The 17,403-nt window shown below is 44.0% G+C and overlaps 1 protein-coding gene across 4 annotated transcripts in view; it reads right to left on the bottom strand.

The window, feature by feature from the left end:
• NHSL1 (NHS like 1) overlaps positions 1-4,716 on the bottom strand; it is a 176,601-nt gene extending 171,885 nt beyond the window's left edge. For all 4 annotated transcript variants that reach the window (XM_065680736.1, XM_065680737.1, XM_065680738.1 and 1 more), the window contains exon 1: positions 3,703-4,716. In XM_065680736.1, coding sequence (XP_065536808.1) covers positions 3,703-4,060 — 358 coding nt within the window. In that variant the 5' untranslated portion in view covers positions 4,061-4,716. The remainder of the gene's footprint in view (positions 1-3,702) is intronic.
• Between the last annotated feature and the right edge of the window lie 12,687 nt (positions 4,717-17,403).

Below are 17,403 nucleotides of genomic sequence, written 5' to 3'. Positions count from 1 at the left end.
TTTCATGTCCCTTCTTATGGCACAACACCCTGCTTGTCATGCAAAGCCCAAATACATGTTGGGAAAGCATCTTACTAAATGGCCTTAAAAATACCCTTGTATTGAAACAGAGTCAGATACAGGTTTCTCAGTTGGGGGACATAAGAAAAGCTTCTCCACCACCCTAAATGGAAAATTTAAGACAGCCAAACCAAACGAGAGAGTGCTGAACCATTCCAGTGAACCCTAACATCAGCACGGAACCTTCAAAAAACCAACCATTGCTAAGATCACAGAGCTGAGAGCTACCTTCAATGACCTGAAGCTGACATGAAATTAAACTTCACGAGTGTATGTAGCACACTAATACAAGACCCTTCAAAAGCAGGCCTCCTAGTCGAAGGGCATGGCAGAAGTCCAGCCACTCTTGATAGATGAGGAAGTTTCCCCTAGTATGGGTTGCAAAGACATAGCACCTACTGCAACACAGCACATCATTAACCTGTTTGCTACATCAGAAAGTTCTTTCACACATGCAACAAATGGATGTACTCGAACTAATGCATTTGCTACAGGATACCAAAGAGGATATAACACAAGAGAAACAGCAGAGTTCATTCAAGACACATTCACCTATGAATAATCCACTATGTGTATCTGGGAGCATATGGATCCTACACACACACACAAGGACACAGCGTGTCCTATGCCAGACAAGCAAGCATAGTCCATGACTGTGAAGAATGACTAACTGAAGACAAAGAGCTTTGTTCTGCCTGCCTTCCCGCCCTCACACCCCTACCCCTGCTCAGCAAGTAACAAACACTAACGGACCCCTGTTATCTGAAGGATACAACATGGAAACATCACTTTGCAACAGAATGATGATAGTACACAAATAAAAACCCCTCGCAATTTCAATGTTTGTACTTTCCCAAGCACCAGGGACATATGTAGCATAGCTTATACTGGATGCCATTCTGCAGCTACTTTCCAAGAAGTGTTCGTAACCCAGATCTGAAGTTCACTAGCCCTCTTCTGGTCCTTCCCATATAAGCTCATGCTGGGATCACAAAAGTCATCCTGGGACCTCCAGTTCCAAGAAGAGATTATTGTCTGGGCTTCACAAAGAGAACAAGAGCCATTTATTCAAGTAGAAATTACCCGTGATTTGAAAAACAGGTGTACACTGTCCTATCCCCTCATCCTGAAAGCCAGAGCAAAATACTTAAGTCATCTGATACAACACCATGTTACCACAAGTGATACAGTAGCTTCCAATATTTTCCCCACAAGAAAAGGTTTATGAGCAATACGAATCTAATAAATGGGAAAGCAATTAAATTTGCTTACAATCCTTGATGTTCTTATAGTCCCGTAACAGCAAAGAGCTTTCTCCATGAAGCTTCAGTATCTTCAAAAATGGGAAGGAAAAATCCCCCTTGTCACTGTCCCCAGACAAAACCAGCATTATAAAACCATGCTCTTTGTTTTCCAGATATTTCCCTTTAATGCCAGGAACAGGGTTAAACTTGCAGATGAGCCTTGACGGCTTGTATTAGAGAGACATTCATGATGCTAACTACAACTGATCATTCCACCTGACCTCCTTGGTCAGATTACAATATCCAGAAAGCATATAAGAAAGAACTGACATCTGTTTATGTGCAACTTCACATCGACATGCTTAGCCTACATATCAATTCCCAATTCCTTGCAACCCATAGGCAAATAAAGAACTCTTCCTTTTAAAAAAAGATGCATTTCATACAATTAAAGAAATAGAATCATAGAATCATAGGATAGATGATAGATAGATAATCTTGATAGAATAGATAGATGATCTTGAGGTCCTTTCCAACCCTAACTATTCTATGATTCTATGAAAGAAATATTAAAAAGAAATCATTACTTTCCCTTGACTTAAATAAGATCTTTAGAAAGTAACTATTAGCAGCAGCAATGCAGCTGGTAAGTAACAAAATTAAACTTGACAGCAGAGACGCCACTTACTAAAGAATTTAAAACCAAATGGAGAAGGCCAAACATAAGAGCAGCATCCAGTTTTGGGAATTGAAATTACAAGAGCAAAGATCATCAAATTAAAAGCAATACGAGGCTTAGCTCAAAGAACTGAGCTGTGATTAAAAAAGCAGCAAATATTTAACTTGTGCAAAACGATGACCAAGAGCAAATACAATAACTGTCTGACACATGTAAAATTTCATGGTTTGCACAGTGAAGCACTAGCCGTATTTCATTCTTCCCTCTAGATGTATTGCATCATTGTACAGGAGCAATTAGCTCCCTATTTAAAATAGAGATAAATAAAGACTGATTTCTATCAGGGCATCAATGTAATATAGCACCATACTGCGGTATCCCCAGTGATAAAACATTCTCACTTCAAGTCTGATTGCATCATGCCATGCCAAACTACCACAACTATATTGGCAGAAGAGGATAAACCTGTCTTGGTGAGGAAGAAAAGCTCCTTAAGTTTATCAAGCAGTTACAAAGTGGTTACCTCAAAACTTTAGCCTAATGCTTACAAACTACAGAAATCGCTCATGGGTAAGGGTGATGAAGGCTTTCTCCTTTGGAGGAATCATACACTGAAGTATTCCATGAGGAATAGTTCTGCAATGAACTACAGAACACTACTGGTGGTCTCTGAGCAGCAATCCTATTTAAAATCAGCTTATACCTTACACAGCTGTCCCAGAAGTTGCAACATAGTTCTTTGGATGCCTCGATACTTGAGACAGCTAAACTGATGTCGCAAGCCTTCTTTCACTCGGTCTGCAGGGAGCTAGGACATGCAGTAATGAAACTCCATGTAGCAGATTTCTACAGGATCCTTTCTCCAAAGCTGAACCAAGCTGAGAAAAAAACTTCCTATAACTCTATGTAGATGTACAGTTAGTCGCTTCCGAGGGCCACTTTACAGGCTCAGAAAGAAACTGAACAAGCACTACCCCATACTGCCACTACTTAGGAGTCCTAAGCTGAATCTGTATCTGGCTGCTTGTGCTCCGCATGAAGTTGAAAATACAAACTTGGGATCAGTTCTGCACACAGAACAGGAGCTCGGGGGAGCCCAGAGATACAAAACTAGCTGCAAAGTACCTCCAGGTTTCTATTTACCGAGGTTTTCCCATGCACACACAAAAGAATTAATCAGGCATGCGGGCTGACCTGTCAGAAGCGCGGCTGAGCCGAAGTCTAGCGCAAACCCGGCATAAACATACAAACAAACCCACCCAGCCCTGCCTCAGGATTACCGCGCTATCTCCCAGCTAAAGCCTCCCCGCGCCGGCACTACCGGCAGTACCGGCCGCCGGCTGTCCCCACCGCAGCACCCTCCCCGAGGTGGATTAGCGCTCTGCTAGAGACAGGCACCGGGAAAACACCCGCACCACCGGCCCCGCACGCTGACACCTCCCCGTCCGGGCGGCAGCCAGCGCCGGAGCCGCCGGGACGAAGCGGGGGGCCGGGGTCACTGGGAGGGGGACAGGTCGCGCCGCAGCACCGGAGAGGAGCCGCGGCGGGGCCAGCCACCACCACCTGAACAAGGGACGGGCGAGAGGAGGGTGCTTAAGTGTCCCTCTTTATTGTCTTCTTTAAAAAGAGGAATAAATGAATAACGCAAAGCCCGCCGAGCACACACCCCGGCCGATCCCCCCGCCACCCGGCCCGCTGGAGGGGAAGGGTCTCACTCACGGATCTTGACTTTGCGGTGGTCGAGGCGGGCAAGGAGCGCCTCCAGGGCGCCGAGGCGGCGCTGGAGCCGGGCGTTGCGGTGGCAGAGGGAGTCCGCCTCGCTGAGGATCCCGCCGAAGATGTCGCCGGCGCAGCGGGAGAGGTCGGAGAGCTGCATGAGCAGCGACACCAGCGCGTACGAGCTGACCTGCTCCAGCGCCCCGAAGAGCGGCACCGCGCCCCGGCGGCGCCCGCCGCCCCTCTCAGCCGCCGCGGCGGGGTCCCCCGGCGCCGGGCCGCCCCGCTCCGCGCCATCCCCGCCGGCCTCCTCCAACCTGCACAGCTTCAGCGGCTCCAGGGTCCGCAGGGGGAACGGCATCGCGGCGGGAGAAGGCGGGCAGCGCAGGGCACGGCACGGCACGGCGGGGAGGGGGCAGAAGCTAGGCGTCCCCGCCGCGGAAAGTCTTCATCCGCGCAGCGGCCGCGGTGCAAAAGTTCAGGGGGAGCAGAGAGAAAGAGAGAGGGAGAACAACAACAAATGAACCGGGGCGGGAGGGCGGCCGGGCTACGCGCTCCGGGGCTGGGCAAGAGCCGCCGCTGCTGCCGCCGCCTCGGCGGAGCCCCGCTCGGCGCCCATGTGCGGGAGCGGCCCCGGGGGCGGCCCCGAGAGGCGGGAGGAGAGGGTGGGAGGGAGCGGAGCGGGGCCGCACGGCCGGCGCGGGGAAAGCGGCGCTGCCCTGCGGCCGGGAGGCAGGAAAGAGCCCGTGTTTCTCTCCCTGAAGTGGAGACTGAGCGGGAGGAAGCGTGGGAAGGGGGGCTGAAGCGCCCTGGCTGCGGCCACAAAGGAGGAAAGCCAGCCAGAGAGAGGGGGAGGAGAAAGAAGCGAGAAGCGCGGAGCAGCCCCACCTGGGGAACCCCTCGCCGTTGCAGGCGCTTTTCTGAGCGCACCAAACTCCCAACCCGGAAAGCGAGAGCTGGGAAGAGAGGAGGAGAGAGGGAGGAAGGGAAAAAAACCCTCCGCGAACCTGGGAAAAGAGGCCGCCGCCTACCTGTGGCTCCCCGAACTGGAGCCTCTGCCAGAGCCTCACCCTGCCGGCCCCCGGCGGACACCGGCCTCCTCCGGCCCCGCTGCCTCCCCCCTGAGAGAGGAACAGAGCAAGAGGTGGCGCGGGTCGCCGCTGGCCCCCCCAAGCCTCAGCCCCCTCCCCGGCTGTGCCGCAGGTCGGGCCGGAGGTGCTGCTCAAGGCAGGGGGGGAAGAGCAGCCCGCCTGGGAAACGGGGGTGGCCGTGCGAGCGGAGCTCCAACTGTTGTTTGTGGTTAATTTTTAGTAAGGTCGACGCTAAGGTGGGAAAAGCAAAGTCTGAACCAGGCAGCACGGCATCGAGCGTCGCAGCACCAAACGTTACCCCAGCGCGTAGTTCTGGTATGGGCCAAAGGCAAGTTGAAACCGTAGAAGCCCCTATGAGATAAAACTAGCTCTTCGTCGGGACGGCTGCTCTAATGAGCTATTCCCCACAGAACCAATTTAGTCCACTAGCAACTGTCAGCAGCTGCTCTTTAATTTTAATTGGACAATGCCCTGCTGGCTCCAGCTCCTGCTCTATGATAAAGAGGGGAACGCAATCCCTCTCTTCTTGTGGAAAAGCACCTTGGGGAAAGTGTCTGTATAGTCCCTTCCTGCCCTGTAGCTTGCTGCAGCTGATGAATCTCAGTGATGAAGGAAAGAGAATCAGCTGGAGAAGGAAGGATCTAGGGACAGACCCACTGTGTCCTTTCATTAGCATCCTGGGGACACATGATTTATAACAAAATACTGTAGTGATTCTCATATATAGTTTTAGCCTTGGTTGCTTAAGGGATACCTGAAGAAAACTATTGCACCAGTAGTGTTTCAGAAGCTCCTTGGTGTACAGAGGAGTCCGGGAGCAAGGCTGCACACAGTGGAATACAAACCAAGGACTCATTGGCATGCACAAGTTAGGATCTACAAGAAACACATTTAGGGGCGATATTCATACGCAAAAATTGTAAGTGACTGATTCTTCTCCTATATTAATCAAGTCTTTCATCTTCAGGTTTTCCTTGGGGGGTAAGAAAAGGAACCAGCAATGCAATATAGTTAAAAAAAAATAAAGAACAAAACTGCCTTTCTTCAGACCCGAGTCCAAAACAGGTTACCGGTGGATAACTTTGCAACTTGGAATGCTCCCACTGATTTTCTGTTACAGACAGTACCACCGAGTGCATATGTGCAATATTTGTAGAACCTGATGAGAAGAACATGGTGCAAACAGGCTAAATGGCATTTAAGCACAGAAGGAATCCTAAGCAATAGTCTTTCAACAGGGAAGCTGTCAGGATTGATTAACAGAGGACGGAAAGCAGTCATTCTCTTATAGTGAATTCTTCTGGTTTTATTTTGGAGCATAATGTCTTTATTACTTCTTAGACGTGTTTGGGATAGTTGTTTGATAAAAACTCTGGCCTGTTCACTGACACGTTTGAATTGACAGGAGCATACCTTTGTATGCTTTGTTTAAGCTGTAGGAGTGTGATGTGGAAACCAAGTATGAAGTGGACTTAAATATAAAACACAGTAGGAAGAGCACAAGCAAAGAACTCATTCAGGTGTCAGCTGAAAAGAACCCACAGCAACTTATCTGCTGAGGCAGATACCATATAAGACCATGAGCATGTTTGTTTGACTGGAAATTGCAGATTTTTACTCTGAATTTTAGTGATAGGTAGTTTTAAAAAGAAACAAGTACCAGTCTAACAGCCTTTCTGAAAATACGCATCAAATTCTGATATTGCAACTATTTTTGCATGTTCCTATCTGTAAGCAGGGAAAGGGATTTAAACCAGGTTTGAGGACAGGGAGAATAATAATGAGAAATAAAAACTTTAGGCAACACCTAAGCGTAACAAAGAGCCTCAGCTACCGTGAGTGAGTAGAGTTCCACTGCCAGTGAAGCCTACTTTACATATTTCACTGGTTCCTGTGTTTGCGAACTGGAAAATTAATTACTGTGACAGCTTGAACATTTCTGGTGCGAATATTGTCTCATAACCAACTTAAACCAAGCTGAGAAATAAATCTGAATTTTAAATGCACTGGCATTCTTGAAACATTCAAAGTCTGTATGTTTACTGCAGAACAATACTTTATTTCTTTTACTTGGGCCTGTTTTTCTGGGATGGGCTGTTACTGCATGGAATACTCAGATGAAAAACAAATGTGAAAAAATTTAGATATTGAGTGACCAAAATGTGAACATCAGTTAACGGAAACCAGTAAAGGACAGTCTCAGAGATTGTTTCTTCTGTGCAAAAGGAAGAGACATAAGAAGGGAAACAGAGCTTAAGTACTTATATGGTTCAAGATTTGAAGTATTCATCATACTGGAAAGGAAGCATTTAAAAATTCTAAGTTCAGTGGAAATACTGACTTTCAAAGGGGCACCCTGTCCCCCTCCAGTACCTGTGCATATTGTCTGCTTCAAGTGGTTAAGGCTGGAAAATGTTTCCTTTCCTGTCAGCAGTGCAAGGATGCTCCAGCCCACAGGCCCAGGGGAGCACTGGGGCTAGGGACAGTGCCTGGCAGGGCAGCAGCGGTGGCTGCCCCAGAGCTTCTCCCCACTGCCCTTGGGTGAGCCACTCCTGCAGCTCAGGGCCCTGCATATTCATGTCAGTTCAGTCTGTGACGATTGTGTTGTAGCAGTGGTAGGAACAAGGGGCTGCTTTAGCTGCATCTTCTGGAGAAGGAGGTCTGTGAGTTTGGTGGGCAGCAGTCCCTTTTGCTCCTGCAGCTAAGTCTGGCAGAGTTGTGACCGAAAATTCTGGGTTGCACACCTGCAAATACCCACAGTCAGGAGTGGGAGATCCTCTGAGAGGAGGAGCAGAGCCTAAAAAATCAAGATGCAAAGGAGGAAGGCAGGCAAAGGGACAGTAGAGACTTTACCAAATATTTCAGGTTAATATTGATTTCATTTTCAATGAAAGTTCAAAGCTCACTGGAAAATTCATCATGTCTGAATTGTAGCTTTCTTCGTTCAGCATTTAAAGCCTCAAGTTAAATTACCAAATTAAGGACCTAATAAGTTTCATGTTCTATTTCAAGAAACAGAAGACAAATCTTGTGGGGGTTACTCATCCCCTATTGCAGAACGAATGCTGCTCTTCCCTCTCCTTGCTTCTGCAATCTGTTTGAGTTCTGCAAAGCAAATGGTGAGCAGCAGTACAAAAGCCATGTGGCCAACCTTGAAACATCAGACAGCTCTTCCTGAAATTGTCAGTACGTGCCAAGAAGGGAGTTGTGGTCAGCTGAGATCACCAGGCTCACCCACTGTAGCTTAGCCCACAGATTCAAGCTCTATTGCTTGTGTAGGGTAGGAAAACCCAATCAAGTTTAAAAACAGAAATAGACATCAGGAAAGCTTGGAGGGATAAAGGAAGGCATTTCTTTCTTGCTCACAGAGCAGCGCTAATGGGCTCTGGTTTTTAATTTAGAAAGCAAGCTCAATGTTGAGCTGCAGAAGTTTGGTGTAAGTAAGTTTAAAATAGAGGCAATTCTGCAAAAGAAGCTTGTTTTCTGACATTGAATAAAAGAAAGGAAAGAGTAATTTTCTGGTTAACCAGAAGTATGTGGATGTACCCAGTCTTGTTGGACCATTGTGCTCTTCTAATCATTGTACATTTCATTTCTGTCTTCAATAGAAAACCGTTTTCAAAGAAACCTGCATAAGATAGGCAGAAAATAGGAGTAGCTCTGACTCCTGACAAGATTAAATGGTACCAGAATTTTGCCAATTTCTTTTGTGGTGTGTCCCTCATGACTGCTTACTTTTTGTGCTTCATATAAGTGCTACCAAATGATCAAATGAATTACCACAGAAAAAAAGCGGTAGCTGTTTTGCTGGGTTCCTTTAAATGTACACGCTGGTATGTTAACCTGATGATCACCTTTGCCTGATGATGCAGCAGAACTTCCAAACATCACTTTTCTTCCAGTTTACCAGTGCCAGGAACTGTTTTTTGGTGGGTTTTTTTGTTTGGGTTTTTTTGGGTTTTTTGTTTGTTTTGGGTTTTTTTGTTTTGTTTTGTTTTGTGCTGGAATTTGTATGCAGTATGACCCAAAATACTCCTTCCTTGTCCAGAAATGGAATCTTGTGGATATTATTTTAAAACTAATAGCAGAACTTCCCTGATGATGACAGGCACTCCTTTGACACAGGTTGCTTTACAGAGTCCTGTTTCCCTGGACATTCATTGTTTCAAACTCCTGTCAGCCCCAGTCTGCTTGCCTGGCTTATCCCTGGGTCATGCACATGCTTGAAGCCTGGAGCTGAGCTCCCCTGGCTGTTTAGTTCTGCTTTTTTTTTTTTTTATTATTATTTTCTTCACCATATTATCTTTACCACTAAACAAAGGCAGCAGTGTAACTAACTGCAACACCTTCATCCCTGATATTCAAAGTGCTTAGCAGATGTATCCACACTTTTCCTAGTAGATGAGTTTGGTATTTTCTTTAGCACTGTCCTAAAGGTTAGTGGTTTGTTGCACCAATCCCAGTGATTTTTCTGTCCCTGCTCTCTTTTCTTATCCTAACATTAAACTAAAACTTACTGCTTGAGCCTGTCTGGTTTGTGCTTCTGCTAGCTGCTCCCTGAGCTCTGAAGACCTACAGAGCTGTGTATCTACAGAAATGCAAGAGTCAGCGCACTACATTCTGCCAGCCTAAAATCTCTTAAACCCTTCCTCATTTTTCTACCTTTACACAGTTGTCTGTGGATAAAAGCCATGCTGGCAATAGTGCATTGGAACAATCAAAACTAACTGCAGTAGGAGTGACCCTGTGGAGGAATCATAGAATAGTTTGGGTTGGAAAGGACCTCAAGATCATCTAGTTCCAACCCCCCTGCCACAGGCAGGGAAACCTCACACTAAACCATCCCACACAAGGCTTCATCCAGCCTGGCCTTGAACACTGCCAGGGATGGAGCACTCACAGCCTCCCTGGGCAACCGATTCCAGTGCCTCACCACCCTAACAGGAAAGAATTTCCTCCTTATACCCAATCTAAACTTCCCCTGTTTAAGTTTTAACCCGTTACCCCTTGTCCTGTCACTACAGTCCCTAGTGAAGAGTCCCTCCCCAGGATCCTCATAGCCCCTCTTCAGATACTGGAAGGCTGCTATGAGGTCTCCACGCAGCCTTCTCTTCTCCAGGCTGAACAGCCCCAACTTCCTCAGCCTGTCTTCATACGGGAGGCGCTCCAGCTCCCTGATTGTCCTTGTGGCCCTACTCTGGACTTGTTCCAGGAGTTCCATGTCCTTTTTATGTTGAGGACACCAGAACTGCACACAATACTCCAGGTGAGGTCTCACAAGAGCAGAGTAGAGGGGCAGGATCACCTCCTTCGACCTGCTGGTCACACTCCTTTTGATGCAGCCCAGGATACGGTTGGCTTTCTGGGCTGCGAGCGCACACTGAAGCCGGCTCATGTTCATTTTCTCATCAACCAGCACCCCCAAGTCCTTCTCTGCAGGGCTGCTCTGAATCTCTTCTTTGCCCAGTCTGTAGCTGTGCCTGGGATTGCTCCGACCCAGGTGCAGGACCTTGCACTTGTCATGGTTGAACTTCATAAGGTTGGCATCACCCCACCTTACAAGCGTGTCAAGGTCTTCATTCTCACAGTCCCTGTGTCTACCTTCTAAGACCTGGGTGGTGCAGTCAGAGCCTTTGCCAGTGAAGACCGAGGCAAAGAAGTCATTCAGAACTTCAGCCTTCTCCAAATCCTGTGTAGCCAGTTCTCCCGAAAGCTTCCTCAGGGGGCCTATGTTGTCCCTAGTCTGTTTTTTGTTTGCTACGTACCTGTAGAATCCTTAACATCCCTGGCTAGGTTTAGGAAGTGGTAGTTGTGATGGCCTAAGGATATGATTCAACAACACAACAACCAGGCATAACAGCTTTTGCCTCTAAAAGAGGAGCTCTTCTACCCCTACTTCCTTCCTTCCATTCCTGCTGACAGATGCATGGGCTGTAGCTTGCCCTGCAAGCATCTGAAGTCCTCAGTATAGAACTACTGCAGCTCTGCTGTGTAAAATGAGGCGGCCGACATGCTGTGAAGAAATTGCTGGAAAATGTACTCTCTGTACTTCAAGACACAGCAGTATGTTGGATCGTTCTCAGGGGAGCAGAACAGTGAGACAAAATCTAGGCTGTGAACAGCAGAAACACATGCAAGAGATCATAGAGCCTAGTAAAGCATGACTATAACATTACAGCCCACTCAGAGCTCAAAGCGATCATCAGAGGCTTTCTAGTTGTTGTGTTCAATGGACTACAGTTGTGAAGAGAAGACTGCCACTGTGGCAGTGTGGAACTGAGAGACAACTCACTTTTACGACTCAAATTCTTGGAAAATGGCAATAATCCCAAGATGCATCTCCCCATAAAGAACCCAAGTTGGTGAGAAATTATCTCAATGGATCAGTAATACTAGTCTTGGAGTTTGAGATGCCATTCTAGTTTTCTTCATTTGGTTGGAACATTTCTGTGTCTTTTAACAAAGTGCATTCCTCGCTTCCACTTTCTCTGTGGCAGAAAAAACTTCTGATATATTCTTATTCTAACTGATAAAGTGTTTATGTTTCTACTTTACAATGACTTTGGCCATCCAAATATCATGGAATCACGGAATCACAGAATGGTTTGGGCCATAAGGGACCTTGGAAGACCATCTAGTTCCAATGCCCCTGCTGTGGGCTGGGACATCTTTCACTAAATCAGGTCCCTCCAAGCCCCACCCGGCCTGGCCTTGAGCACTTGCAGGGGTGGGGCTTCCGCAGCTTCTCTGGGCAACCAGTTCTAGTGCTTCACCACACTTATGAAAAATTTCTTCCTTATATTTAATATAAGTTTAACCTATGTAATGTATAAATTATTCCTTATTACTCAGTTCCACAGCTACAGGTTTGCATACAGCAAGGAATTGTAGGACAGGAATATGGGTGTCATTATTTGTGAAAGAAAACTTTCAGCTGGAAAAACAAAGGCTGGAGGAATTATCAGCTAAAAATCAGACTTAACATATGGAGATTTCATAAATGCTGTCCCTAGCTTTAATGAGAACAGTTTGTGTTGAAAGCTTTTGTAAATTCCATATGAATTTTTTTTTTATCTAAGACACTGACCACATTTATGTCTTCTCTAATTGTATTATATGTGGCCTCCTTTGAAGTAATTACACTGTTTACATTTTGATTCATTAACTAAGTATCATCACAAAAAAAAACTAAAGCAGTTTGAAAAACAATTCAGCCAAACAAGACCTGGAATTGTATTCTTTTAACAAGGTTGATTATCTTCTCAAATGAATGCCTCAGGACTCAGGGCAAACAACACATCCAACAAACAGGAGCCTCTTAAAATTGCTTCCTGAGTGTGCAGACTGTGCTGGTCACTAAAGCAGAATGCAGCTTCCCCTTAGGTATTAGCTTTTCACCACCAGTCACTACAGCTATAGTGAAGTATTTGTTTAAACTATACATGTAATACTTGCTAAAGAATATGCCACCCTAGTTTTTTTCAGTTGATGACCACAGATGGATACTGGAGTATGCCAGTCTGTCACAAATGAGTTTTGATACGTTTTGATACAGCACGTAAATAAAATACGGGCTTCGGTCACTGAAAAAACATAGGGTGTGATAAACAATCTATCCAACACAGATTCCCCCATTCTCTTCCTTGCAAGGGAGCATGGTTTGTCACTCTGACCTCCACCATAGATGAGCCAGTTGCTGGTAAAATTGTAGTGGAACTGCGTGCAGCAATCTACAACAGACTCCATCACTGTCTGAACTCACCTGTCCGATTTTTTACAGATTTTGTTTGGATACCGCTTGAAACTTTCAGACTGAAAAAAAAAAAAAAGAAAAAATATTTCCTAAATATATTTATTATACTATTATTTATTATACTAAAAAAAATTTTGGTTTTAAGCTGATTTTAAAAAACATTAATTTGGGAAGAATATACCACTGTGGTAGATCATAAAAGGCCTCTGGCTACCATATTTATGTTCCTCTGCGTAATTTCATCTACCTGATGAATGTTTTCATGCTGCAAAGCTCAGTGTTTCTGTTTATATACCCAGTCAGTCTCAGACACTGGCATATTGCTAATAATTACTAGCAATTAAAGTCTAATACATTATTTCCAAATTCCCAAATAATAATTTGGAAGTCTGACAATAAGGGGAAAACTATTTTATGGTTATCTAGAAATTACACTGAGTAGTAAAGTGTACACTACATGGAGTAACAGTTGAGGATCTATATGCCTCCAAATTGGGAAACTCAAAGCAATACCTGTGATTGCTGGCATGCTTGTATATTTGCAACCTATGTGGTGGCAGTACCACTGCTTTACAACCAGTATAAATGATCTGAATTACTGGTGTTGCAGAAACGTTGCTATTAAAATTACTTCTTATACAAACAAAAGCTTATATTAAACTTAAAATAAATTGAAAGTGATATTAGAGAAAGTAAAGGAAATGAGGATTTTTAGCACATACTTCTCTCAATATTCCCAAAGGTTTCTAGGTACCAAATATGTGATTGTGCAATCACTGTAAGAAATGCAGCTGTGTTTATTTCACTGCATAGATCAGACAAACTGTGCAAACTAAGCGTCAGCCTCTTGTTCATAAATCAGTAAAAAAAAAAAAAAGGAGCACAGTATGCAAGATTTACTCAGACCTTCTTTCTGTTCCAAGCGTTTTCAGACTTGGCAGAGCACACGTCCCTTAGAGGACTATGAACATGCCGAGTTTTGAGCATTTCTAGCAAAATAGTTTTTTAGTTAGTTCAAGAAAAATGTATAAACACATTGCTTAATAGCTTAGGAATCAACTTTTAAATACAGTGAGATACAGCTTAAAAAGTTCTGTTTACTGCTTCTTAAAAGTAGGGTGAAAGAAAGTGTAAAGAATTTCAGACAATTTCCTATTTCAGAATTAGCCTCTTTATAGAATCATAGAATGGTTAGGGTTGGAAAGGACCTCAAGATCATCTTGTTCCAACCCCCCTGCCATGGGCAGGGACACCTCACACTAAACGATGACACCCAAGGCTCTGTCCGACCTGGCTTTCAACACCACCAGGGATGGAGCATTCACAACTTCCCCAGGCAACCGATTCCAGTGCCTCACCACCCTTACAGTAAAGAATTTCCTCCTTATATCCAATCTAAACTTCCCCTGTTTAAGTTTTAACCCGTTATCCCTTGTCCTATCACTACAGTCCCTAATGAAGAGTCCCTCCCCAGCATCCCTATAGGCCCCCTTCAGATAATGGAAGGCTGCTTATGAGGTCTCCACGCAGCCTTCTCTTCTCCAGGCTGAACAGCCCCAACTTTCTCAGCCTGTCTTCATACAGGAGGTGCTCCAATTCCGTGATCATCCTTGTGGCCCTCCTCTGGACTTGTTCTAACACCAGAACTGCACACAATACTCCAGGTGAGGTCTCATGAGAGCAGAGTAGAGGGGCAGGATCACCTGCTTTGACCTGCTGGTCACACTCCTTTTGATGCAGCCCAGGATACGGTTGGCTTTCTGGGCTGCGAGGACACACTGAAGCTGGCTCATGTTCATTTTCTCATCGACCAACACCCCCAAGTCCTTCTCTGCAGGGCCGCTCTGAATCTCTTCTCTGCCCAACCTGTAGCTGTGCCTGGGATTGCTCCGACCCAGGTGTAGGACCTTGCACTTGTCATGGTTAAACTTCATAAGGTTGGCATCAGCCCACCTCACAAGCATGTCAAGGTCCCTCTGGATGACATTCCTTCCCTCCAGCGTATCAACCGAACCACACAGATTGGTGTCTTTGGCAAACTTACTGAGGGCGCACTCAATCCCACTGTCCATGTCACCAGCAAAGAAGTTGAAAAAGGTAGCAACACCTGAGGGACACCACTCGTCACTGGTCTCCAACAGAATTAAATTTTAAAATTAAAAAAGAAAATGCTGACTATATTTGAGCCCCATTCCAGGAGCCTCCCTTACGGTATTTTCCAAAAGTTTCCAAATTTTATCCCTGCTTGTACATACACAGAAAAAACCCAGCCAAACCCAAAAACCAGTCTCACGATGTTTCCACTTTGGTTCTTTAATGTGTTGATTTTTTTCTGTGCGTTGAATTTCATGACAGTTACAACTGAAGTTTTCAATACTAATACATTAACTGTGATCCACAACCAAAACCTATAGGTGCATATAGCCAGCTATGTTTCACTGAAGTCTGTATCTTTTTACCATGCTTTTGCTGTAGCTGTTTTTTAATATGCTTTGTTAAGGATGCCTTATTTAAACCTGTTATTCTATGAAGAGTAATTTAAGTAAACCTTTAAATAGAAGCCTTCTCACCAATATCTATTGTACTGTGCCATCATTAACTATTAGGCTACACACAATTGCCTTCAGTGAAACAGTGCCACTCATTCCCCACTGGATTCTGTCATGTATTCAAGCCTTAAATATTTTTCTACACAGGCACTCTTTATTCCACAGGAATATAGAGCCCACAGCCACAGATGTCTTGCTTGGACCTGAGACCTCTTGTTGCTATTTCTTTTCAGTGCTTCCAAAGGAAAATGCTTAAAATATTTAACTTTTCCTTTGTTAATTAGAGTTACTAGGGTAAAATCATATTAAACAGAAAACTCTACTGTACCGTTTACCATATGCATTGCTTAGAAACAGCTTTCTGTCTAAATATTTCTATGTACATTTATTCTCTTTAGCAAATGGATTTTTGTTTGTTTTTAATTCTGCATTTGTATATGTCTAACAAAACAGAGTCTGAAATAGCAAACATGCTTTCCAGTGTCTGTCTAGGAGAACAGACACGTAGTCAGTGTAACTTCTCAGCAATATATCTTCTATCCTGGAAAAATTAGAATCACTTGGTGATTTAAACCATCATAGCAGTTGTATTTATACTCAGCCTCCAAGCTAGAGAGGGCAAAGGGAACTAAGTTTCCCAAGAAACATGAAGATGTGACTCAAGGCCAACTACGGATCTGACCAGAAAAACTGTAGACTTCAAGTAACTCAGTCCTACTTCAATACTAAGATAAAAATCAGAGTTACATTTCTAGAATATAACTATACATTTCTATATTTCTGAAGCATAACTTTATTTCTATAGCTGTAACTATGAGAGCTGTATTTCATGCTCTTCAGACATTCAGTAAAGGAGGTCCACTTGCTTGTCTTCACAGACCTTTGGAGGCATGATCCTCACAAATCTTGTCATTTAGAAAAATTACTGGGTTTTCTTGAAGTTTCCAAATGAGGCCCATGAGTTATGATTTTGCATATGGAATTTGCCATTTAAATAAATAAATAAATAAATAAGCATATTCAAGTTAGTTTTACGTTTTGTGTCTCAGGAAGAAAATTCTAAGTAAGTTTGCCTGGTTTTCCTTTAAGCCAGAGCATTAATCAACAGAATTCACCTACAAATTCATCCTTGCTCATGATGCCAGCAGAACCTTTGACAAAAATTAAATTGCTGCTGTGCTTAAACCATAGTTGATCACGTAGATCCTGGTTGTCTAGTTGTTTTCTTTTTTTCTTTTTTCCTCTTTTGTCTCATATCTATCTGTTGTATGATCTTTGCAGTAGGAATTGCTTTTATGTGCTCCCTATTTTGTGCCATTGCGGTTCTTTGCCATGACTGAAGATTCAGAAGTCTGTGCAGGTGATTGTGTCCTCAAGCCCATGTTTGTGTATGCTAGAAGAAGTGAGGCTGAAATTGCTTTGAAAAGTTGAACTTTATTTACTGGACCTTCCCTGGCAGGCCTGGGTTGCTTAGTGCTAGCAATACTCTTCAGTGGCATTTCATAGAGAGAATGTGAATAGTAGTTTCTTCCACCAGCATTAAGTGTAAATACTGGCAAAGAAAATAAACCGATTTTTGTAGGCACTTCACCAAACTATTAAAACAGCTCATCAAGTATTTTATTTCAATTCCTACCTTAAGACTGTTTTTGGTTTTTTTTTTTTTTTTCTGCAAGGTCTTCCATTATGGTCATCTTGTGATAAATTAACGAACAGTTTAAGAAGCAGGCTACAGAAAACAGAAGATGCACCTTGGTTCTTTGCGATATGAGCTGCATGTTCTATCTTGTTGTAATAAATTAACATTATTCAACATGTAAATATTTAAAAGGAGAAAAGAGCAGGTGCCTGCCAAGAACAGGTGTTACAAATTTAAGGTTAAATAAAATGCAACAATCTTTTCCACATATTATTTCCATAATATACATCAGAAACCATACTCTGCACTAATACATCCCCAGGTGTGCAGAAAAGTTTTTGTCAGATGTTTTCTGATCTGGGCTTGTTTCTAGAATTTACTTCTCACTTTGGTTCTGACCTTGATACAATTCTGTAAATACCATGTTGCTGATCTTGGAGTGATAGTAAACATTGTTACATTTACAGTGAGTAGCTCAATGAGTACCTGCAAAAATAATTCAGCAGGGTGCCCAAGGATAAAGGGTTTGCCCAAGGTGTATTTTGAATTATTTTAAAAGCACATGTGAAATTCACTGCTAATACTGAACATGCCTGCAAGCATTTGAAGGAGTGGTGCCATATTACCCAAGCCTTCTCTCAAGTCTACAAATGAGTCTTTTCAGTCCTGTAA

Source organism: Lathamus discolor, chromosome 5 (genome assembly GCF_037157495.1).
Source record: "Lathamus discolor isolate bLatDis1 chromosome 5, bLatDis1.hap1, whole genome shotgun sequence".
NCBI classification, from domain to species: Eukaryota; Metazoa; Chordata; class Aves; order Psittaciformes; family Psittacidae; genus Lathamus; species Lathamus discolor.
This window is presented reverse-complemented; position numbering and strand designations above follow the sequence as displayed.